Source organism: Parasteatoda tepidariorum, chromosome 1, assembly GCF_982258835.1.
Source record: "Parasteatoda tepidariorum strain Cologne lab strain chromosome 1, Ptep-v5.0, whole genome shotgun sequence".
Taxonomy (NCBI): domain Eukaryota; kingdom Metazoa; phylum Arthropoda; class Arachnida; order Araneae; family Theridiidae; genus Parasteatoda; species Parasteatoda tepidariorum.
Genome location: NC_141755.1, coordinates 15,260,436 through 15,286,825, shown reverse-complemented (window position 1 = coordinate 15,286,825; position 26,390 = coordinate 15,260,436). Strand labels below are relative to the sequence as shown.

The following is a 26,390-nucleotide window of genomic DNA, read 5'->3' as shown; positions in this document are numbered from 1 at the left end:
ATCCTCTGCGGAGGAGATGGCACCCCCACGACCTGCGCGCGAAGTCGAGCACTTTACAGTAGCACAGCTTAACGAGGACCAAAACCGCACACCCTCGGTCCCGACGCAGACTGATCCAAGTGGTCACCCACCCGCACACTGGCCGTAGCTAGTGATGCATGACTTCGGTGATCTGCTGGGAACCGTGTCTTAACGATCAGTCCACTGCGGGACTTTGAAAGTTAAGAAAAAGCACTGTCATGCATGTGTGCCAAACCTTGGCTTCTAAATTGAGGAATTACCCACGGAGAAACGAAACGTTATAAGGAAATTTTTATCTTTCTTTGATCTTCTTTTCAATCTTTTTTTGATTTTCTGTTGTAAAAAGACGATTAAAATTGCGAGTTTTAAAAATCCCTATTAACTACAGTTTCGCATCATTTTTTCCCTTCTTTCATCTTCACATTTCCCTAAACATCGCGCAAGCGCATTGTTATATAACATAAGCGCAGCGCTAAGTTTGTGTACTTTAAATTTAAGTTACTGTTATTAAACGAAATAAGGAAACAAAGGTTAGTTCAAAAATAAATTTTGTGAATTTTAAACGGAAAACAATTTGGAGATTTTGGTATTTTAATGATTAATCTCTAGCAAATATGAAATTAGATTAAATTAAAATGTATTTTAATTTTGAGTGTTGTATGGTTTGTTTTAACACAAATTTTGAAATTGAACTGTTTGTTCTATTTATTGATGTAAATTTTACTATTTTCAATGCATTTTTCTTTTTACAATTCAATATTACATTTTAGAATTCCTTTAAGCATGTTTCTAAATTGTTTCCAACTATTTTAAGTTACTTTCTTTAATAAATTTATCTGTCGAGATATCGATGTTATTATTTTCTGTCTTTCGAACCTTGGTCTGATTAAGATAAGCAAATAACATGGATTTATTTTTAAGATTAAAGTTCAAAAAATTGTCAATACCTACTAAAAAGTCGTGAAACAGATTTAAAGATATTAAATGACAAATGGAAATAATATTACTTAATATATATATTATATTTTAAGTTAATTCTGCAAATGCGTTTTAGGATTTAGATTAATATATTTTGAAGTTCTAGTTTTAATTTTTGCATTTGATACGAACCGTTTGACACTTTTCATCCTAGAAACTCAATGTTAATTAAACATCTGGTTTTATAGGATTTGAGCAAGTTTAAATATATTTATTTAGTTAAAATTTATAAACTTTTTATTGTAATTTATTTCTTTTTACATGCTTTTGTTTAACTTCCAAAGTAACAATGGATTATATTCAGTATAAATTTTCACTATACACACCATTTCAATGATCCCAACTCGCTTCATTTTGTTGACCAATGGTCAAATATTCTGATTTAAGAAGAAAATAAAATGTTTGCAAAATTTATTATATTAATTTGTTTAGTATGGTAAGATTTATTGTACTAAAATTAGTTATTATTTTAATTAATGCTAAATTTTTATCTTACAAAAATATTCTTTAAAAAATATTATATTACAAAAATATTGCAAGATTTTTTATATTAGTTTAGTATGGCAATATTTTTTTAAACTTGTAGGGAATATAACTATAGATATTGTTTTCATGCAATCTAAAAATAGAGGATATTTCTGTATCCTGATTTGTTGCGTGGACTACAATCACCAAGGCACCAAATGGATTTTAAACTTCCAAATTTGTAAAGAAACCTATAGAGGTTTTCCCGGGGGTGGTTACATGTTGTATTCTTTGAGTTGGTGCTCTTCTGCAATGTTTTTGTTTCTCTTGGGCCATTGTCCGGAAATTATTTTATTATTATTTAGCATAAATCATGGTATGGGGGTATTTCCATATTGTGATCTGTTTCGCCAACTGAGATCACCAATCAGAATTTGGGGTTATTATTCTCCTGCAAATCACAATACGGAAATCTTTCTTGCTATACAAAAATATTCTCAAAAGCAGGGTTGTATGATTTTTTTTTTAAATAAAAAGCCCTGATTTAAAGAAACTTTTTTATTTGCAAAAAATTATAGATTTAATTTTTTTTTAAATCTGAATATTATTTATTGATTGTCAACAATATGCAATGTTGAATGTATAACAATTGTTGTATGTAATAAGTTTAATTTAGAAGTAAAATTTCAAACTTATGAACTTTAGCACTTGGGAAATAATTTTTTTGAAAGTATTAAAAATGTTTTTCGATTTTTCAGAATGCAAACAAAGAATGAGGAGAAAGTTTAATGCAGTTTTTTCCTATTGTAAAATATATCTTTATACTATATGTTTCTCCACAATGTATACACATATAAATAAATGAAGCAAATAAAAGTTGGTTGAAAAAAAAAAGATGGTTTTAAAAATTAATTTTTTACCTATCTTTAAAATATTTTATTTTAATCTTGCGATTGTGTTTTCGAATTTTAAAAAGTAAATTATCTTATTGTTAATATGGCATTAAAAAAAAAAGAGTAGATAGATAAATTCAGATTGTCTTGCCTTTTTTAATAATGCATGTTTATCAAGAATGTTAGTGAATGCCTGTATTAATGTACTGCTTTATTTTTCATTATTATGTAATTTATATAAAATATGTTGTGGTTTGCCTTAAAACAAAAATATCAAAGATGCTTTATTTTCTTTCCCTATTTCTCGGAGTAAAGTAAATGTGTAACATTCACAGCAAATTTTATGCTTAGTAATTGGACTAAAAGAAAAAAAAAAATATTACAAGCAAGTTTTCTGAAATATTAATTGATTTGACCACCACATAAAAGAAAAATGTTTAAAGACTGTATGGAAATATAAATTGTTCTGAATTTTTTTCAGTTAAGAGTTAGGTATAAATTTTTATTGGAAGCTTCTCAAGTTTGGGATAACTGTGAGTACACATAAGTGATTATGTGTGCTCACAAAAAACAGGAATATTTAAAATCAGTTTGCTTTATTTATAACATTAAGTGATTTTTTAAGAAAAATATTAGTTTAAAAATATCTAGCTTAAAAATTTTTTTAAACGTTACATGTCTCTTTAACTTGAAATTTATGACAAAATAAATTTCATTTTATATTAATTAAAGTAATAAAACAAAATATTTTTTAACTGCTTATTATGCGATTTCTAATTTTTATTTTTATTTTGCAGAATAACTCAAGAAAAAAAGTCGGTGTCATTTTCTCTAAATTTTAATACACATCATTGAATATTACAAAGAATTGCCTCTGGTTATAAAGGATAGAATTTCTAATTTTTCACAAGGATCTCAAATTTAACGGACAGTAGCAAAATTCTGGCTAATTATTTGATGATTCTAAAAATCATTTAAGTGAAATTAAATTTAGTTTTGAAAGTGGTTTGAAGCTTAAACTGTTATAAAATTATAGATTTAAAGTCAGCAATGGAGTTAAAAAGCTGTTCTAATCCTAGTGGATATAATGTAGAAGGTTTGAATCCAAGAACAGATTTTAGTAATTCCAAATTATTGGATGATACTAAAAGCTGTTTAAGTGAGAACTATTTCTGTTCAAAAAGTGATTTAGATATTGAGCTTGAAAAGTGTTATAAAATTTTGGGCTCAGAGTCATTGGTGGAGTCGAAAAGCTGTTCAAGTCCAACAGAATGTAGTGTAGAAGGTCTTGTACAAGGTACAGATTTTGAATTATCGGAAGACACTAAAAACAATTTCTGTTCACAAAGTGGTTTAGATCGTGAGTTCGAAAAATGTTATGAAGCTTTGGATTTAGAGCAACCAGTAGAAATAAGAAACTGTTCAAATCCAAGTAAATATAATATGCAAGATTTTATTCCAAAAACAGATTTTGAATATTCCAGATCTGAACTAAGACCTAATTCACTATCTGCAATGAATAACATTGATAATTTAAATATGCATGAAATATCTCACAAAAGTCTTGAAAATTTTGATCCATTGTCTTCTAAGATTAATTCTGAGATTTTCCCACAAGAAACTCATAACTTGAAGTCAAAAGCTGAGTTGGAGATGAATAAACTACAAATTTTGAATCTAAAAAATGATTTGAAGAGTCTTAATAAATTCTCCAATTTAGAAGAAAAATCAGATGTTGTGAAATCTAATACTCAGACTTCAAACAATCTAGGCTTGAAAAAGACTAAATCTTCAAGCTCACTTGATTCTCAGACTTTCAATGCAGATAATAGTTATAATGATTTTGATGTTAAAAATAAGAAAGAAATTTTATCTTCAGAAGATAAAATTTTAATTAATGAGACTGAATATTCGAGCAAAGAATCAAAGTTTGATGCTTCTTTAAATAGTAACAAAACATCAAATGAAATTGTCAACTTGTTTGATTCTGAAACTTCTAATTCAGAGAATGCTAATTATGACATTAGTGCAAAAAATAAGAATAAAATATTAGCCCCAGATCATCAAATTTTAATTAATGAGACCGACTGTCCAAGCAAGGAATCAAAGTTTGATGCTTTTTTAAATAATAGCAAAACATCAAATAAAACTATCAGCTCCCTTGATTCTCAGACTTTTAATGCAGATGTTGCAAATGATGATTTTGATGGTAAAAATGTGAGCAACATTTCTTCAAGTAATAAAATTTTGAAAATCAAGACTGAATGTCCGAGCAAAAAGTTTAAGTCTGATGCTACTTTAAATGATGACAAAACCTCAAACGAAACTGTTACATTTAAACGAGGGATATTAAACAAAGATGAGTTAAAGAAAAGGGAAATTAAGGATTACCTGGAGGAAGAAAAAGATGATCTCATTAATCCTGGATGGGATGCAATAAAAAAACTTACCACCAATGAACAACGTTATCAACAAGTACGGAAGTGTTGGGAATCACGAAAAATTCCTGATCCAAACAAAAATTTGACATATCATTCCTACAGAAAGAAATTGTTTAGCTCCAGGCATCCTGAACCCAGGACTGTTACTAAACAGAAGAGACAGGCTTCTACTCAGTTAAATGGAAAAAGTGCCAAGCGTCATTGCACCTTTTTTCTTGATAAAGAAATAGATTCTATTGAAAAAACCAAGGAAAAAGAAAAGCAAGCAATAATAAATGAAATGCATGATAAAATTAGTTCTATTGGTTATGAGGGTTCAAGATGGAATAGGGCAGCACCGTATCATCACAAGTTTAATTCTAGAGTTTCAATAATTAAAAATGAGTATTTTAAAATTGCAGATACTTGTGAAGATAAATTTAGTGATAAAATTTCTTCGTTAAATGAACGTCGCAATGAAGTCTTACAGTTTTATGGTTTTTACAAAGGATTGAATGATTCAAATAAAGACCCCACTCAGCTGACTGAATCACAATTTCAAGAATTAAACGAAATAGAAGATGTGTATAGGCAATTTGGCATTTACTACAAAGATTGATGGATGATATTGGTCAACAACATGTCAGTTCCCAAGTTTTAAAGTATTGAATTCAGACATGGGAACATTAATTGTTTCGAAATCTTAAATCTAGATAAGGAATCCCCTATTTACACAGTGGAAATGAAATTTACTATGATGTTTAATACTATAAAGATTTTAATAGTTTTCTTTTTCTAAAAGAAATATCAAATATTAAAAAATTCCTTTTCAACAGTTTATAGTTGCAATCTAGTTTAAATAGTGATAATTTCTGAATTTAATTAGTGAAAACTAAATTAAGTGAAAACTAAAACACAACAATTGGAAAAAAGATTAAATGAAATATTACCAACATTTTATGAAACTGGAACATTTAATAAATTAATTAAAGCTCTTCAATATTTTTTGGAAATAAATATAATAAAACCTAATTTTATCATTTCATAAAGAACTGCTAAAATATAATTAAATTTTAACAACACTACAAATTAACATTTATTTCTAACAAGAAACTTTAAATAAATCACAAACTAAATATCTAGTCAACTATTAATCACATAATGGATTCGTAATTTCAAAAAGCATATTAATTTTTTTAATTAAACACTGTTAATTATGAATACACAACAGAATTTTTAATATCCAAAGATTTTAAAATTCTGTATAAACTAATATGAATAATTCTTTTAAAAGTCGATATGAAAAACTTTTTTCAGCTTTTTATATTGAATCTAATAAGTTATTTTTAATTCAACTTAATTATTAGTTCTTTTATACTTCTGAACAATAATATGATTATTTGTAGTTTCTTTCATTTTGTCCAAAGTATTAGAAGAAATAGATTTCTTTCAGACAATTTGTCAATCCTAATTTTTATATCATTACATCTATCAAAAACTATGATTCCCTTATTTAAAAATTTTAATTAACTAAAGTAGATTCACTCTACTATTTCAGATGATCAGGATTCGATTGTATTGAAAATAATTTTTGTTTATTTGTCAATTTCTAGGTCTGAAATGTCTATTTTAACATTTAATTTTAGATACTATATTTTATACAGTTTTAGTTACTATTGTCACTTTAATTAAAACTCTAGATAAAATTCTTGCAAAATACAAATAATCCAGACCTGTGATATTTAAGTTTTGAAAAATTGATTGTTGTGTTATCAATGATTTTAATATTGTTTACATTATAAGTTTTTTGTGTTCAAAATTATTATAAGCAGATTTTTGTGTGATTTGCTTAACATTGGAATTATTAGCACTGTCATTTGTTGGTATTTTTTGATAATTGATTACAATTTAATACACAATACAATTTAATTTAATACACAAAGACAAGAAAATTTGATGTATTTTTTGTTTGTTAAAGCATATTGTAATTATCTGTAAATAATCTAGGAATATGTATAATAGGAGATAAAACAGAAATAAATGGAAAAAAAATGTCTCATTAAATATTATTTCTCTGACTCATGTGTGTTTAGTAGCATTATCAAATAGCTTAAAGAAAATTAAACGAGTAAAAAAGTTTTGATAAGAGGCAGGGTTGGCAAGATTTTGCCACAGGTGGAAAAAACCATGGTAAATACCGGTAAAAACCATCCTGGCAAAAACAGGTTTTTGCAAAGCAATTTTCCAAGATGAGAGGACAAAAACACATTTTTGATACAAAATTGAAATATATACTATGAATATAAATAATTACAAAAAAATTAACAAAATTATTGTTCCATAATTAAATGATAATTTAATAATATATCATTTTAGTAGTTTAAAACATTATTGATTGGAAAATTTGTGATTATTCTCTTTTTTCCAGTGAAATGAACTTATTTTAAATTAATATAACTATAATTTAAAGCATAAAATATGTGTAGTTAATTATTGTACAAATAATAAATTTTTATAATAAATAATATTATACAAATAATAATATTTATTTATTTGTAAAAAAACATTTATTTTAGGATTCTAAAATGAAAAGAGATCAAAAACTTTCAATCTTTTAAAAATTATTACCCTTATATTAATTATTAATATGTTAAAAATAATTTTTTCATGTAATGTATCAAAATTATTATTCCTTATGATTGATTTAAATTTGTTTCAAGTATTTTGTAATAATATTTAATCAGCAATTTAGATAATTTGGTTTTTGCCGGCAAAAACTCCAACCCTGATAAGAGGCATCTATTTTTTCTCTTTTAATTAAAAAAAAAAAAACAGTTAGGGTGACCCGGGGTAATTCACGATCACTCTGTTTCTGGGGTAAATAATGATCACCTAAGTTTAATTCAATTAATTACTAAAAAAATTAATTTTTTTTAAATTTGGGGCATGGACAAGAATGCTTGTACACTTTACTAAAGTATAACTACATTTACTTAATAATAATTTTTTGTTTAATCTAACAAAATAAGTATCTTTTAAACTGCTTTCTGTGGGTTTCAAAATGTGCATATTTCTGCAAAGATCCCCCTTTCTCTTAATAATAAATATTTTCAGTTACTTTCTTTTGTTTAATTGTTCACATCAACTGTAAACATTATAATTGATTATAGGAAACTATATTCCTGATCATTGTAATTTCTTCTTATAAATAGTATATAAGATAGCTTATAAATAGCTAATTGTCTTTTCTTAAATAACAGTTCATATTTATTAAGTGAAATTTTTGTTTTGAACAAAATTTGTTTTTAACTGTATACAAGACTGTATTCTGATTTGCACCATTTCTGGTTTGTCTAACCTTGCTTCCATCTTAATTTTATGTGTGTACATCGTTAGAATAATTTTTAAGTTTATAAATTAGCCTAGTATAAATATGGTGAGAAATTATAAGCCTAAAAAGGATACTAAGCTTCTAGAAAACAAAATTAGTGAATTTCTTTTAATGATTGAAAATAAAAATTTCAGTGTGAGAGCTGCTGCCAGAGCTGTTGGCATACCATTCTTAACTTTACACTTTCCCTTAATGAAGTTAAAAAATCCAGCAAAAGTAACCCATGTGGGAACTCTCTTATATTTCAGAAGAACATGAGAATGAGTTGGCTGATTGCCTAAAATGCATGGCACGAAGATTTTTGAAAATTTAAAGCGTTAATCATTCTTCTTGCTTTTAAATCAATCGTTTTATTAGCTGCTTAAACATATCTTTTGGGTTTATTTTTTTTATCTTGATGTCTTATTTGTTAATTACCATTATATAATTATTTTCAAACAGCCCCTTTACAATAAAAACTGGTGATCAGTAATTACCCCAGAAGTGATCAGGAATTACCCCAGAAATGCTCAAGACCAGAGGTAATTCCTGATCACTAAAAATTTAAAATCTTAAATTCTAATTATAGATTTTCAAACAAAAGAAGTTGGCATAGGACTCATCTCATATAGCCTCAAACTTCCAGTAAATATTAAAATTCTATTTTGAACAGTTTTTTCACAAAATAGATGTTTGTGTTTTTTGATCAGGAATTACCCCAGGTCACTCTATGAATAAAAATGGATATTTTCAATGCAGCTAAGTCTTTTAGCTATTAATACTTTATTTAGAGGCCATAAAAATTAAAAGTATTTTTCATAACCACAAGTAGATTTAAATAAAGTACTTGATGACAATAATTAATGTATTTCAGTAAAATTAAAATTACTGGGTAAACTGCATACTTTGCATTGAAAGTTTCATGTTTGATAAGAAAAAAATATCTCCTAATAAATATACATGAGGTTAAAAATGGAAAAATATAGATTAACAATATCTATGTTTAACTATAAATTTAAAATTTCATTCTTTTTAATAAAGAAAATAGCAACAAAATTGCTAGGAGTTATTCATTAATTAAATTTAATGGTTACATTTTCATTTCCTGAACATGAAAATAAAATTAGATTTTGAATATTTGCTTATGAAATTATGATAGATTGCCAAAAAATAGTCATGTTCTCTAATTATTGCTCTCCATTGTATTAATGCACTGGGAAAAGTGAGGAAATCAAACTTTTGAAAATATTTTTATAATGTTAGAAATATTTGAAAACATTTACATAAATATTTTTATAACTACAAATGTAAGTAGAATTCGAATGGTGATTTCATAGGAAATAAATTGTACCATAGGTTACATAAATTTTTGCTGAAATACTAATCTAGAAGACTCTGTGTATTTAAATAGTGAAATAATAAAAAAAATTATTGTAACCTATTTGATTTTATCTTTCTTCAATCTGGCACTGATGGTGTTGCATTATTTCGACTTAATTCTTATTGAAATAGCTAACTGCACAAATTACAGAAAAACAGAATGAAATGCATACAAATAATTTCTTTCATTTTTAAGCCCATATGAATTTAGTTTATTTTTGGCAAAGCAAAAAATTTACGACAAATCAGACAAAATACGAAAACATGTTCATTAAATTTTAATGATCTGTCTTAATATGTTCTTAGCATCAATTTGGTCCACTGTATTGGTAGTATTAAGATAACCGCACATTTTTGATATCAACTGGGCTGTGGCTCGCAAAAATCTTTAAAAAAAAAAAGTCACAGAAATGGCCAACTAGAAGCCATCTCCAGGCAAGCCACAACAAATATCTATTTTAATATTTTGCAAGTTCAAAAACTTTTGCCGCCTTGGTGAATGTTGTTCGTAAACATGTACTGAAATATTACCAAGTAGCTTTACCTTTGAATTGTTAGGCATCTTTTTTGGGTACCCGTGTAAATGGCAAGCAAGCCTTGAAAAAGATTATAGAAAATTTAAATTAAAACATTAGAAAATTCACTTTGACTAAGATTTTCAGAAATATTACAGTATTTGTTTAAAGGAAATAAGGGACATTTTATTTGAGCAAATGATGTACAAAATGAAAATAAATTATGAAATATATTTCATATTATACTAGAGCAAAACTAATTAGAAATGTTAAAAATGGCATTTATAGGTTTATGAATGGCGTATATTAATGTCATTGCATTTACATTTGAATAACCTGGGACTTTGCTTTCGAGGACTTCAAATTTTCACCAGAATAAACATTCAATTTTTAAAACTTATAACAAAAAAAAGCTTTTAGCAATATATTTAAACATTTGCTATCTTTATTGAACTATGGATTTAAAGGTTAAAATAAATACTTTAGTACAGGTATTTATTAGCAGACCTGTATAATGTATACGAATGCCATTCACGGAAAATTTGTAACTAATTCAAAATTAAATATGATTTGGATTCGTGTGGTTTAAAAATTACTCATTGAGATTCATATTCACAAACTTTATGTAAATGAAATCTCACATCAATATTTTTATTGAAATGTTGATTACATTATGTGGATTAATGTTATTTACACACACTTTTTTTCCACTCAAATTTCAGGGATCTTTGCAATTATTTAAAAAATGTTTTTGCGCATAAAATTTTTGGATTCCTTATTTTCAACTTTTTTACCAAACTTATCCCTGTAGTATGAACCAATATAAAGTTCTATAAAAATTAAATACTTTTAAAAGAATCTGGGATTTTCAAACAAAATGAGATGGCGAAGAAAGGGTTGAAGCTAGTTACCAAGAGCAACGAGTGCAGAAAGTTTTCTAAGTGAGATTTTTGTGTTCGCAGGAAGGTTTTCTATTTCATCCAAGTCTGATTATCAGCCATTTTGTTACAGAAATACCTTATGATAATGATAAATATAAACTGTTCATGTTTTTGTATTCTGAAGATGAAAACAAAACTACGAAAATTTTAAATTACACCTCTATAAATGCCTAGCTCGATAACTGCTTTCCATTAGGAGAGACATACAATAGTGTAGATATAAAATCTCCTCGATGACTTATTTTCAATAGTATTATTAGAGAAGTTGAGAATAAGTTAAAGATACTATTATACTAATTTATTTAAAAAAAATTTTTTTATTGACTCTAGGAATAAGGAAGTAATTTTATAAATATTTGTGCATTTCAACTTAATGAAATAGTAAATCTTTGACTAATTTTCACTCTTTGGCACTCTTATATTTTAATATCAGTATGCAACATTTACATAACATATTTAAGTTGATATATTTATTGTTTGTAACTTATTTCATATATATTCCTAAAAAAAGTCAGACACTTCTTGGGAATGCATGTCCAGTTGGAGCCTGGTGCCTATTGAATGGTACAAGATTTTACCAAAATAGTTAAATTTCATCAGAGAGTTCTTCACTTAGATAGGGCTGTCTAAAAATTATTTAAGATGCAATAAAATTAAAAGTATTCTTGTAATTTTGATTAAATAATCAAATACAGTAAACGTTACTAAAGATTTCAATTTAGGTTTTCACTTCAGAATGATGTTGCTATTTACAAATTATTTAAGACATAAAAAAGGAAAAGAATCGTACCAATTCTGATATTACAAATCAATTACTGTATAATATAATGCATTTTTAAAAATTTCTAATTAGGCTTATAAATAAAATGTCATTATACTCATCAATATAAAATAACAGAATTTTTTAAAAATGAAAACGATACTCGAAACGAAGGTGTGATATTTTTAATATGCTTTTTTAGTATAGCACAATAAGAAAATGTCATATAGATATAAATAAAATATGAATTTAACTATTATTGTCAAGTTTTATTTTTTAATTCTAATTCTATGAGAGAAACCAAGTTTGTCAGTTACTACATTAATCTAAATGGTTGATTATACATAGAGTTTAAGAAATTTGTTTGAAAAATAATTGGTATATCTTTCTACTAAACCAAAAAATAAACATACATTGAATGAATAAACTGAAATTTTAATAATCAAGAACTTACAGTAAACTTTCCGACAATTAAGGAATAAACTCCTTTATTAACAAACCATAAGTTGTGTATGTTTTAAAAATAAAGAGAAGCTTCAAATTCTCTAATATTATAGCATAATAAGTAAGGTTGGTATAATTTCTTTTCAGGAACCATAAAAACTTTTACAATGACAAATCATTAATAGCCTTATTAGTTAATGAGATTTTCTCATGCTATCCGAAATGGAGTTGTACCATAAATTGTGCATTAGTTTTTGTACAGAAATTAAAAAAAAAAATCAATACACAGTATCGTTAGATTTAATTAAGAATTAAACGTAAAAGATAAATGAATTTTTAAAGTTCTAAACTGCAATGGAATTCTCTATAATTAAGTAAGAAGTTCCTTTTATGACAGTCTGTGAAATAATTTCTTTACTTATACATAGCCCAAAAAAATTTGAGCACATTGAAACCATGCATAAAAAAAAAAAAAAAATGATATTAAAGTTAATCAGACTCTGAAGCTTTTGCATCACTGTCACAGCTTCTTTTTCTTAGAATTTCAGGTCCTTCCTTTTTAGAAGAGGAGCGAGAAATTTCTTTATCACTCTCTTTAGCCTGAGATCGTCTTGGACTTCTAGAAATTGATCGTTTAGCAGGACTTCTTGAAACAGAGCGTTTTCTCAATCTCAATTTTTTATCCCTGTGAGAACGATGTCTTGAAGCAGGTGACTCAGAGCGCTTCGACGAACGCCTGCTAGATTTACGAGGTGACCTAGATCTAGGTCGTGACACAGACTTTTTGCCACGATTCCGCGCATTTTCAATGCTTGATGAACTTTCGGATGAAGAATACCGCCTCCTTATTTTTCTCACAGGAGAACGAGATCGTTTACGATCTCTTGACCTCGATCTGGGCTTTCTCGAAGACTTTCCGGACCTGCTGGCTACTCTACTAGGACTTCTCGACCTTGATCGACTTTTAGTCTTATCTCTTGTTTTTATTTTTGATTCAGCATCTTCTTTAACCACAGTTAAAATATTTTCATTTGGTGATTTTTCCGATACAGCTACTTCAATTTCTTTTTTATCAATTTCCATATTCTCAGGTTGTTCACTTTCTATATTTTCAAACTTAATCTCAATTTTAGGACCAATCTTTTCCTCTACAGGGTAGCTTGTAATTGGACTACCCACTGACCTTGCTGGTGATGTAGACTTCATTTCAATGTCTGGCATGCACTTATCATCTTCTGCTTTTTTATCACTTTCTTCTCCTAAAAGTGGAAGTTTAGATGCATCTGGTGACTGAGATCTCGAAGACGAGATTGATACTTTAACAGACTTAGGATCTTTAGTAACTTGAGAAGTTTTACTCCTCGATCGAGATCTGTCTTTAGCAACAGAAGAACGACTCTTAGAATTAGATCTCTTAGTAGTTTTAGAACGTGTTGGACTTCGAGAACTGGTTCTACGGCTCCTTTTAGATAATCTGCTTCTTGAACGTGATCGTGCACTGCGAGAACGGGACCTACGATGTTTGGTGCGGGCCAAGCCACTTCTTGATCTAGAACGGTGATTTCTTCGAGATCGAATACTTCTAGACCTTGATCTACGACTCTTCTTCCCCAACTTACTTTTTGAATCACTTGTCTTGGAACGAGATCGTCTACTTCTGGAATAGGATCGCTTTGAACGTCGAGCTTTACTTCTTGATCTGGATCTTCTTGGACGACTTCTAGACCGGGAACGTCTAGGTTTACTTCTAGAGCGAGATCGGTGTGTTTTGGACTGTTTGCTTCGAGAACGTGATTTTCTTCTTCGAGATGTTGATCTCCGTCTGGGAGATCGAGATCTTCTTCTGTCTTTGGAACGAGATCTTTTATCTCTCTTACGCGATGACCGCCTTGAACTTGATCGAGATCGCCGTCTCGACCTAGATGATGATCTTCGTCTTGATCTCGAGGAGGAACGCCGTCTAGAACGAGAAGATTTACCACTTATTTCAGGTTCAACTACCCTAGCAATAAGGCTTTCAGCTTCTTTCAAACGCTTCATTGCTTCTTCAGTATCTTTTTCAGATATAACTTCAGAATCCTTTTGAGGTTTAACGATCGCTGAACTTGAATGTTGTATGCTTAATTTGTTACCCTTTAACGTTATTCCATCACACTGAAGGGCTTTAACAATAGAAGCTCGATCAGTAAATTCAACAAATGCAGATTGAGTCATGTGCTTATCATCATGGCCGGCCATACGGAGATATTTAACTTCACCGACAACTCCATTTATAAAATCAAGAAGTTGTGAAGCAGTTACTTGTGAGCTAATATTTTCAATGTAAACAGTTCTCCTTATTTCTTCAATAGTATTGGGATCTTGATCAGCAGACAATGGAGGATATTGAGGCAGACCCAAAATATCTAAATTGGTATCAATAGACGTAATTACTAAATTACCATCCACAGCGGCGATATCATTACTAACATCTTTGAATCCAGACGACAATAAACCTGGTAATGCTGACACTGGATTATGAAGATCGAAAGCTGTGTTATCTTCACTAGGAATTGTATCACCAGGAATAGCAACAACAACTAACGCTCTATCGATAAAGACAGTGTTAGTAAGATGTAAAGCAACTCGCACACTCCACGATTCCGCATATTTTACATAACATACTTTAAATTGAGGCTGTACCACAGAGACAGTAGGGTACATTTTAATATCTTTGATTTTTCCCATAAATCCAAACAGTTTCTCCATTTGATCCAAAGTGGCCAAGGTAGAAACATTGCTCACTTGAGCTATCAAAGGTAGCTCTTCAGTCATAATTGAATGGTAAACTACAATGTAGTTAAGAGAAATTAAGATAAAATGTTATCTAAGATCTTATGTAAACATAATTTAGAAAGTTAATTTAATAGCAAAAAAATGTCTTCTCTCTTCTTTAACCCGGCATAAGCATAACACAATGATGCCAATTCCTGCATTAAATTAATTTAGTTTAGGTTAAAGCTTACATCTAATTTAGTAAAGTTGTAAGTTTATTTAAATAAAATGGTTTTTAAAGTAATTCTATTACTTTTACTCTAAAGATGTTTGCTTTATAAAATAAAATTAAGTTTTGATAAATTAAAATAAAGTTCTGTGGAAGTAAAATACATTCAAATGGACAGAAGTAAGCAGTCTGTCGTGTCGTCTAAAGTGATTTCTATAAACATTTTCATCTTCACCAACTGAAATAATTTATATTATTATATTGCTATAAAATTACTAATTATTGATATTTAAAATGTTTTTCAATACAATTGTATTGAGACGAACTCTTCTTTCTGTGCAGATTATTCCTACAGCTTTCATGGCTAAACAAAGCAAAAAAGACTTTGAAGCAATTGAAACTTACAATAAGTTGCGTAAAAAACCTTTAGCGGAAACCAGTTATTCTGATTCTGAGCTGCGTAGCGCTCAAAAGTTTTTTGATCAAGTAAAAAAGTATCGGCAGCTTTCAGAAGAGGGATTTGAACCTTCTAAACTATTTATGGTGTGGCGAGTTGCACCCCTTATTCACCGACCTATTTGGGAGAAAGAAATTATTTTAAAACTAGGATTGCATAAAGATAAAGCAAAATACGCTATAGTAAAAAATACCGCATCTAACAACAAAATGTTGTGGAAAGTTAAACATTTAATTCGTCTTAAACCTATAACTTTCCCAGACGGTTTACCCACAAATGACGATTTGTATGGAACATTTCTAAAACAAAGTGGTGAATTAGTTATTGCAGAGCGTTTAAAAGTTAAGCCTGAAGACTTGGAAAGGGATCCTGAATTTGAACGGGTTAAACTCGATCAAAGGACTATAAAAGAAAACCTGCGCATCAAATGGAATGCTGGCTACCCAAAAATGTATTGATACTAAACCTATGTTTGTTAAAATTAATTTCTTACATCATTAAAAAGCATAATCTTAGTGCATATAAATTGCTTTCATTTTTAATTTGCATAAGGACATTATATGAATTTTTTTAAGTTCGTGAAATATAATAAAACCTTAATCTTTATTTTCAATTTATCTGTTAGAAATATAAGTAGAGTTGAAGATTTAAACTGTACTTTTGTTAATAAAGTGTTTGTTTGAACATGTTTTATAGTAGTTGAATAGTGTTAAAATTGTAACATTGGTGTTGCTATGGTTTCTAGTTGCTGCAGCTATGTTAAACAAAATTTTTTATTTAAGGTAGGTATTTATTTATTATTATAATGACGCCTGAAAATTTCAACAAATATCAATACTTATTTATTGATTATTTTCATTCTTTCCAAAAATGGATATTCAGAAAGTATTAATCAATGCTAATGAATACTACACAAATGTGCACAAAACTGACAGGTTTACTGTCTCAATTTTTTTATTATTTGTTGCCTTCCTGGTAACTCTGCACTAATAGATCAATAAAACATGTCTTGAGATATTTAATTTGTTAAGATTTAAACTGGAAGATTTTTATATTTATAGCAGGCAGTGATAAATTAAAAAAAAAAAAAAAAAAAAAGCTCTCTAAAGGGGACCTATTTGAAGGGTATAACTTGTAGCCATCTCAAGGTAAACAATTACACAAATTTTTAAAAAATTTTTCAAGGACAAAAACCTGTAAACCCTTTGGTGAAGGTAGTTAAGGCAGATAGGTACCAATATGGAAATATCTCCGTTATTATGTTCAGTATCAAAACTGAGGGTATTATTTATAGTTATAATGCAAAATTTATCTAATTCAACTGACAGTTAAAATTTACAACTAGCAAAGCTATATATTTATATTTTTGTTGATACAGTGTGATAAGAACTGCACTGTGTGTCTGTTGGCAAAAAACTTAAAATTGTGTAAACTTTTATAATGCAAACAGTTGTTTTATTGCCATTTTTTCCAGGGTGCATAGCATTTTAAAAAAGTGCTTATTTTACCCACTGACGGTTCTGCATGTAATAAGTCGCATTTTAGCATGCAGTCTTCTCTGCATAGCAAAACCGGTTTTCCCATGTTAATGGATAGGGGAGCTGTGTGTAGGTGAGAAACATTCTCCCAATTTTGCCCATTTCCTTAACCGCCAGTGGGTTAAAGGTGCTTTTTTCCATGGGTGTTTTTAAAAGTGCTTAATTTTCTTTTTTCCAAAATGTGATATTTTTCTTTACCATGTTGATTTTTACCACAAATTATGCAAAAAAACATTGTCCTATTCAACATTTTCACAATTTATTCAATCCCAATCTATTTCGGCGTACCGTCGGTCTGTAGTGTATGAAAACACCATTTGTTTTACATGTTTGATGAAATGTCTGCGGGTCCGCACTTACATATAATAAGCTGGATTCAGTGGTAAGGATTTTTGTCTCTCATGTGCAACTATGCTGCATTTTGCAAGAGATTCTCAATTCCAGACTTAATTTTTCACCCTCAGTAATAGAGTCGAAAAATCTCTCAAATTTTTGCTGATTATGGGGACCAACTAAACTTCGTCAATTTTTTTTCTTGATTAGCGATAGAAGTTTTCTTTTCTCTTGTTAATTCCATTGTTGGTGATGCTCCATCATTTTCGTCACTGGCAAGCAAATAAAACCATCATTGTCAAAAACTTGTCAACCCTTTCTAATTATGAAATTTTTTCAAAATGCTTAAAAATATTTTTTCTTGAAAAGTGCTTATTTTTTGTTGAAAAATTTGGCTACGCACCCTGTTTTCAAATAATCCAGTTCATAGATTTTAAGTGACACAGTTTATTTTTTATTGTTTTGTATTTATTTCAAATAACTTAGTGATAAAACAAACTACAATAGAACAGATTAACACATCGACAAAAAAAAAAAAAAGAAATTCAGAATTCAAATATTCTTACTTGATCTAGTTAGATGGGTCTGCCAGAATTACACCAATCAGATTCTTAATGCACATTTTATATGAATTTTCAATTAGATAAAAAATTAGTTATTAAATTTTTTTAACACAAGATAGATTAGTTAAAAAATAAGAGGAAATAGTGTTTAAAGTTCTAATTAATTTAACTTTTTTTCATCTGTAAATACGGCATTGATTTAGAGTTTGCTCATACAGTTCCATGTCTGGCAACTTACATATACAATGCCTAGTCATTGTATAAAAAGCCTATAGGTTTTTTGCCGTTCTAAGGAATGCTTAGGTAATGCAAATATTATAATATATGTGTTAAATATTTATAATTTCACACTTTACTTGTAAATTTCAGGTATTCTATGGAGTGTCAGATTTCATATATTGATGGTACCAACCCATATACCATTGTCTAGCTAAGATATCAGAATTTGGGACCATTCATAGAATACAGTTGCTTTTGTGTAGTCAGAGATTGTGAAAAATGCTTTTATGCTCATCTAAAATATTTCATTACGAAATGTACATGTTTCCCTTATGTTTGCAGCAGGGTTGGCAAGTTTTTGACACATGACGGTTTTTACCATAGTTTTTACCGTCATGTCAAAAACCCATAGTTTGGTAAAATAATTTATAAGTATTTGGTAAAATAAATTTGAATCGATTCAAATCGACAAAAAGTTCAAAGAAGATCTTCTCGAAATTTGAACTCATCCATACTAAACTCAGAAATCGACTGGGCAATGAAAAATGCGGAAGCTAGTCAATTGCTATCGAATGCTTCAGCACAGTGACCCCGACTACTGAGCATGTAATTTTGTTTGTAATTAAGTTTTGTTTAATGTGCTTTTTCAACTGACTAAAAGTTTGTTGAAAAAGTAAAGTAAGTTTGTTGTAAAGGTTGCCGCAGATATTTCTGAAACCTTTATTAAAGATATCTGTTCAACGAATGCTCTACATCAGTGGTTACAAACTGGCGGGCCGCATCCGGAAGCCTTTTTTTGTGATCCGCGAACTAAAGTATATTAGTTGTCGTTTTTTTGCGGACAATTTTCGTAAAAAATCTATATGGGTTTAAAATACTTTTCATTCCTTTAGAAAAACCTAATTTCTTCGTTTCTGTTAAATTTAGCATACCAATGAACGGTGCAAAAAAAATTATTTCTCAGGTTTTGCATCCAAGAAAATATTTATTTATGTCGTGTATGTTGCTCTTTTTTTTTTTTTTTTCGTATTTTGTGAATATAATTTAGCATGTGCGTATCAGAAATTTTTTCGAAGATGTTCTCCCATTTAACTTTTTGAAATCACTCATTTTGGACGAAATTATTTACATTTGTAAATTTTATAACGCATAAAAGAGGGAATGAATAGCATCTTTTATTTGAATACGTTGAATTGAATATCGCATGAGCGGAAAAGGAAAAAAAAATTCAATTTCAGATGCTCAAGAATTTTTTGTTGTTGCTATAATTCCTAAGTCGAAAAAATGTTAATTCATCATAGAATTAAGTTTAAAAGAAAAAAAAAATCTTGTCATTAAGTTTCTGATTCAGAGAAGATTCAAAATGATACGTATCAAGCATTATTTGTAATGCTTGTTATTTTGGTTTTTATATTAAAAAAAATCTGACAGTAATATTTAATGTAACTACAAACGTAAAAGAGTCTAATATAAAATTTTGATAAAGTTGCGGCCCGCCATTTAATTGGTGTTTTTAATTGCGGCCCCCGGCCACATGTTACTTGGAAACCCCTGCTCTACATATTGACATTGAGAAAATATTACTATAAGAACAATTGTGAATTGAAAAATATGAATAAACAAAAAAACACAATACTGTAAATGAATTAATAGAAAGTGCTTAAGTGAAATGTACATGCATTTCATTAAAGAGATTGGACTAGGGTTCTTGCTACTGATTGCCATTGCCCCAAAACATCGCATTTGGTGACCAAATGAGCAATCTACCAAAAAAAAATTTTTTTTCTTTCTAACTCTTGTATTTCAAACAGGAAAAAAAATTGTTTTTTTCTTTGGCCATGTTGATAAACGCAAGATTTACTTAAAAAAATGGAAACTGTTGAAAAAATAAGTTCCCAATGTAGAGATCCAAATCTGGCAGAGACTGCTGCTTTTATGAAAAAGATTTGTAACAATTATGTCCAATAGTGTAGAACATGATATGCTTTTACTACAGGCACTTCATTCTGTTGTCTGTAAGAAAAGATCTGTTGCTGTTTCTGATGCCGCTTTCCGATATCTGCTTGGTGAATCCAAGGAAATTTAAGCAGAGGGTGCATTTCTTGTTTTTCAGTGGAGCCATTTATGGTCAAGAATAAGACTTCAGCCACACACATCACAACCTTTTTATGGGGAACCCATTGGTACATCCACGTATCGTAATTTTGACCTGAGCCAGAGAACGATCAAACTCAGTACCCCCAGAGGTTTGATTTGTTATGGGGACATGGAGGACTTTGTGACCCAACAGATTTAATGTGTACCGGTCACTATTTTTTTTACAAGAGACTTCAGCCAGCGAGGGACGAACTCGCGACCTTTTGAACATGGGCTCAACCAGGCTATCCTGGCCTAGAAATAATCTAGCATTATTAAATCTAACAAAACTGAGAAATCCAATGTATAAAAATTTTCAACAATGTTATATCTGTATGTGTTAACAGGCCCACTAGCAATTTCGGATAAGTATATTTTCAATACTAGCTATCGGTAATTAGAAGTACAATAACAGACATAACATTAACAAAATTTAAGTTAGTACAATTTCAAGGTATTGTACATTGTACTAAGGTTAGCAAGTGTGTAAGGTATACCAAGGTAAGGTTAAGAAAGGAACAGTTAAGTTAGTAAACAGGAGTTCTCTAAACTTTAGTTTTATTACTCAACCGTAACACTGCAACCTTGACTACAAAATTGTAATAATTACAGATTAATTGCAATAGTTTGCACCTCTGGGAATTGTGCAATTTGAATGTGGGCTTCAAAATAACCAGAATAGAAGATTTTCTAATTTACACATGTTGGTAATAAAACAGGAAGAAAAAACTTATTTTAACAGTGCAACAGCTACAGCTCTTAAACTTCATTTTTATTACTCAACCGCCTGACTGCAATTTTGAAATTGTAATAATTACGGATAAATCGCAACAGTTGGCACCACTAGGAAATGTGCAATTTGAAACGTGGGCTTCAAAAAAAAAAAAAAAAAAGAATAATACTTACAAAATTAAATGTTTTTCAATGTTACTTTATGTATTTCTAATTTGCTTTCTTTTTCAGAATTAGTTTTCCAATATGTATAATCGATGTTGAATTCAGATCACAAATTTGAGGAAGAGGAGGGGAGGATTTTGCTAAAATTTTGGCTGTTTTTACTGTCAGATTTATCAAATTTCTAAGACATTTCATTTCATATTATTTTATAAAAATTAAGCATAAGGCTTTGAGAAAATTTTCTAACTTTTCCTATATCTATCTTCAAATTACTAAAAATTAATAATGAAAGTTAAAATATTATTGCAATGGAAAATTCTATGATGAATAATGTTTCATTCTAATTCATACTTGAATTTAAAAAAAGAAAAAAAAATATCCAACTGAAAATAATTTGCAGTAAGAAAAATAATTTTTCACATCCTTTTGAAAGCAGACAAAGTAAAGAAAATACAGAAAGCTTTTAGATTTATGCATGATTAAAATAAAATAAATAAATAAAACTGCAACAGTTTCAATATTTTTATTAACGTTTAAGCAATTTGAATATAAAACAACCTTGGAATTTAATAAATATATTTTAATTATACAACTTTCTTTTAAATTTATAAATATAAATGTGATAGTTGTAAGGCACACAATATTAAATAGTAACAGATTAAAATTTTACTCACAAATAGAGTCATTGTAAAAATAGATTTATCAATTTAAACAATTCAATTTCATATTTTTTAAAGAACAATTCATCAATAAGATCGGTAGAATGAATTATATATTTTGTTCAGCATATATTTATCCTTTTCTTTAAGGAAGAAAAATTTATTAATATTAGAGGGTGGATTATATATTTTGTTCAGCAGCAGTTATTGCATTAATTCTAGAATGATATAATAGTAGAAGGAATAGAAAATAACATCTAAAAAATTGTGCTTACTAAGAATGCCAATATATATAACTTGATTAGCAAATAATTTTAGATTTATGAAACTAAGTCATCTGAATTATTTTTCCAAATTTAGTAAGAAATTTAGAACAGAAAATTTAAAGAATTTCTCATAAAATTATTATTATTATTTTTCTTTTACCCAGGGTCATCATATACAATTATAATGTAGAATGTGAGTTGAGATTATTAATAATTAAACAAATTCTTATAACATTTAAAAAACCTACATTACTAGGAAAAAAAATTGCTTTATTAAACAGTTTTAACACAAATAAACAATAGAAACGAAGCAATGAAAATGATTTTTTTTAAAAATTTCAATTTCTTTAAAAAGAAAAATTAAGAATGTTTGTAAAGGAATAGTTTTAATTTAAAACGAAAATTCGTAAATAAATATTTCCATATTTTCAAACTCTCTGTTCTCAGATTGTGTGTTGAGAAATAAAACGTTTTAAAATTTTAAAAAGGACCCCCACAAATAAGTTACAAACAAACACCTTAATTAAAAACCATCAAATTATACTAAAAGTTTGGCAATCTTTAACATGGAAATTAGAACTTTTATTCAGTTCCATATCAATTTTATTAAATAGCATTCATTATTCTTGTAAATTAATATTTACAAATTAAAATATGGTGTCCTTTTGTTACATACTGCAATCAAAATCAGTGTTATTTATAAGGCAAAGAAATAATGCATTCCATCTGAAAAATTTGAACTTTAACAGGCATTTAGAAATCTTTACAAGGAAAAAGCTACAAGAAATAAGTACTTTCAGGCTTAGCAGCCATCAACATAAAAATAAGGGGATATAGGGAATTATCAGGAATATTTGTATGTGTAAATAGGTTTTTATGTACTTAAATTTTGTATTCTTTAAACATTAAAAAAGTAATTATTTCAGAACTATACATTACAGAATGCCAGAAGCTGTAATAGACATTGGTATATTGTTTACTATACTGGAAACAAAGTACGGTGGGAAACTTACCCAGAGGCTCCCATGATCTAGTGTCTATATATTCATATAAAGTTACAATAATAGAGATTTTAATTTTAACAATGCCACATAATCCTAATTAAATTCATATTACATAAGGGATATTTCAATATGCGTTAAGAGATAAGTATTTTGCTTCCATTGCTAAAAATATTAGTTACAATTTAATGATAATATCCTCTATGAATTTAAAGCTCAGTACTTTTTTTTAAATAAGCTCAAGTAAATTTAAGCAATTTACTGATAACTAAATATGCAAGTTACACAGATTAGATTTTTAATCAGTCATTATACAAGTTCTTTTCCTAAAGAAAAAACTTATATAAGAATTGTTTTCATTTTTTATCTTATTTCAGTTATGAAATTTTTGTTTACTGGAATAACTTCTAAATTATGCATTATCATAGTTCCTTTTCAAAAATGTTTTAATTAGCCTTTTATTTTAGTCTAGATTTTTAAATAGTCATTATGCAAGTTATTTCTGAAAGTTTCATAAAATTATTTTTTGGCATACATACATTATATATATATATTCAATTATTTTAATAGAGTGAGTTGAATTTTCTTTAAATGAAATTATTTTTAAATTACACATTATTAAAAGTTTTAATTTCTGTTAATATTTCTAAATGCAGAGATAGAGAGCAAAGGAGTAAATTGAGCAACTTTTTGAATCTAAGATTTAGTTTTACACACAATAATAAATTAATCACAAATTTTTATAGAGAGCATTTTACTTACAATGCAACAAGCACATTTTAGTTTAGTCTTATTTATTTCTGAATGTCCTCTCTTATAATAAAATACACATTCAATTGAGACATTTAAGCTTAAGTGTAACATAAAAAGAAATATAATACAGACACAAAATATATGAATACAATAAATATAAAAACACAATACCATTACAGAATACAGAAATGACACCAAACCATCAACAATCTGAAATTTCATACCTTTGACACACATTAAGTAAATCTTAAAATAAGAATTTTACAGCAAAAGTTTACAAATTTAGTACTTACTTTAAGGTCACATATTATACACTAAATGCAGAAACAAGTATATTTTCAAGATTGTTGACTTAATTTTGGTGGACCAGAACAATGCTTGGCACAATATGTATAATAAAAAGTATATAAAACACAATCTTAATTATTATAGTTCATTCAACAATAAATGACAAGCAAACATACATATTAACGAACACAATTAAGTATTACATACTCATAAGAAAAACCTTCAACATCAATTGGGACACAATTAAGAATGAACTATCACAGACTTAGGGGGGAAAAAAGACAAAACATTTATCAACAATTCATAAAATCTAATCAATATAGTAAATAATGGAATGATGATTTGACATCAAAAAATTAAAAACGTGCATTCATAGACAAAATAGTAGACAGATATACTGAAGACTGGTTTGTTCATCTTACATCACTAACAAAAATTGTTCATCTGACAAGAACATCATTTAAGAATAAATGATTAATTATTGTCTTAATTTTTATTAACTAAACAGATAGTATATTAATTATTTTAAAAGTGTATAGCAGAATTGATAATATATGAAGCTCAACTATAAAGATAATTTTTCAGTTATCTATTATTTTTCTACTACTAGCTTATTTATAAATATAAAATTTGAAAATTACTTTACTCATCAGTACAAAAATACTTTAGGAAAATTCGTTGAATAAATATATTTTTTAAATGCCTAATATAAATGCATCCATAATATAGTATAATATGCTTTTAAATCTATTTTTATTGTAAAAGTGAAAATTCTGGTTCCTTTTCAATAAAAAAAAACTTTAAAAAAAGAAATAATGTATAAAAATAGGAAATACTGCAAAACAAAGACATTAAATTTTTTAATACTGATTACGAAATAAATTAAATTTTGTGTAAAAAAAATTTGGAATATTTAATATAGAATATTTAAAAGAACCGAAATAAATATTATAAAATTCAAAGTTATGGATCTAAGAATCGTAATTAATTTATTCTTAAAATTATAATTTTTAATGTCATAAGAAAGAATTATGTACAAATTAGTTTTAGATTTTCAAATTTTAATAAAGTATTTCCTAATTCAAAATTTATTTTTAATGTATAAAATAATGAAGAAAAAAGCAAACATAAAAATTATCTACATATAGGTAACAGCTGTTACCCATGTATAAATACAAAACTTCATTTTTTAAATGTCTTAATATTATTATTTCTAATTTTTTTTTACAAAAGTGTAACATATAAAAATGTCTAAATAGACCATGAACAATATTTCAACTATACACAAGAAAAAAAACGACAAAACATTTAAATGTTTGGGATTAAAAGTAACAAATCTAGTACTAATTAACACATACTTCAAAGTGAAAAAAAGAAGAAAAAATCTGAATCAATATGACTAAAACATTTCAAATTTAAAATACCGGAAAAATTAATATAGGAATATTTCGTAAAAAAATGAAAGAATTATTTTTTTGTATTATTCTTTCTATTTTTTTTAATGGCAGCATTTCGGACACTTTTTTGTAAAATAAAAAGATAAAATTATGGCACTTAAACAACACTTTGTTTCATTCTTCTTCTTTGAGCTAGTTCAGATTCTGTAACAGGTAGCAATTTGATCATTTTATTCTGTTCAATGTTCTTTGCTTCATAAGTTATTTTGGCCCCATCCTATAGAAATTAAAAAAATAAAATAAATGAATAAATAAAAACAAAACATTGGCAAGAATCAATTTGAAGCAAGAATTTAAAACTCTCTCCATTTGGTAGTTTATTTTAACTTTATTTCAATAAATAATAAAAATAATTTAATGTGGCTGTTAAAAATACCTCATAATCTTCTTGCCAATTTTAGTGAATTTGCATCTATTTATAAAGTGACTTAGAGACACAACATTGCTGATTTGTCAATTCACTAAGCAACAAATCACAAATTTGCTTCATCTCTTCCTTTATACACTTATTAAATACAGAATAATTCATAATAAAGGTGCTCATAATCATATATTACTTAAAAATTCAATTTTACATCCTTTCTCTGACTTACAAAGGTTAAAACCCTTTAAAATTTTTTGTGTTATTTAGAAGAGAAGTTTTCCTTCTTAGA

General features: G+C 27.8%; 4 protein-coding genes across 5 annotated transcripts in view; 2 read left to right on the top strand and 2 right to left on the bottom strand.

Annotated features, from left to right (window-relative positions):
* The first annotated feature begins 291 nt into the window (after positions 1-291).
* Positions 292-6,841, top strand: LOC107444234 (uncharacterized). 2 transcript variants are annotated; one of them, XM_016058325.4, is made up of 2 exons: positions 292-551; positions 3,155-6,841. In XM_016058325.4, exon 2 carries the CDS (start codon positions 3,408-3,410, stop codon positions 5,394-5,396), a length of 1,989 nt encoding a protein of 662 aa, XP_015913811.3. In that variant the 5' UTR covers positions 292-551; positions 3,155-3,407; the 3' UTR covers positions 5,397-6,841. The 2 variants fall into 2 exon arrangements, with proteins under 2 accessions (XP_015913811.3, XP_015913812.3); XM_016058326.4 differs by having other exon boundaries at positions 482-607.
* A 5,316-nt stretch (positions 6,842-12,157) lies between these two features.
* On the bottom strand, positions 12,158-15,253 carry LOC107444231 (uncharacterized). Its single transcript, XM_016058322.4, has one exon. It carries the CDS (start codon positions 14,999-15,001, stop codon positions 12,677-12,679), a length of 2,325 nt encoding a protein of 774 aa, XP_015913808.2. The 5' UTR covers positions 15,002-15,253; the 3' UTR covers positions 12,158-12,676.
* Positions 15,254-15,464: 211 nt separating this feature from the next.
* Positions 15,465-16,315, top strand: mRpL30 (mitochondrial ribosomal protein L30). Its single transcript, XM_016058328.4, has one exon. The coding sequence runs from the start codon at positions 15,465-15,467 to the stop codon at positions 16,083-16,085; it is 621 nt and encodes a 206-aa protein (XP_015913814.2). The 3' UTR covers positions 16,086-16,315.
* Positions 16,316-25,579: 9,264 nt separating this feature from the next.
* The window catches only part of LOC107456412 (ribosomal protein S6 kinase 2 beta), a 37,848-nt gene continuing 37,037 nt past the window's right edge, over positions 25,580-26,390 (bottom strand). The window contains exon 19 of the mRNA XM_016074266.5: positions 25,580-25,954. Within this exon, the coding sequence (XP_015929752.3) occupies positions 25,835-25,954 (120 nt within the window). The 3' untranslated portion in view covers positions 25,580-25,834. The remainder of the gene's footprint in view (positions 25,955-26,390) is intronic.

Bases quoted from the DNA above. Each gene is read 5' to 3' on its own strand.
- LOC107444234 (XM_016058325.4), top strand. From the start codon at position 3,408: ATGGAGTTAAAAAGCTGTTCTAATCCTAGTGGATATAATGTAGAAGGT.
- LOC107444231 (XM_016058322.4), bottom strand. From the start codon at position 15,001: ATGACTGAAGAGCTACCTTTGATAGCTCAAGTGAGCAATGTTTCTACC.
- mRpL30 (XM_016058328.4), top strand. From the start codon at position 15,465: ATGTTTTTCAATACAATTGTATTGAGACGAACTCTTCTTTCTGTGCAG.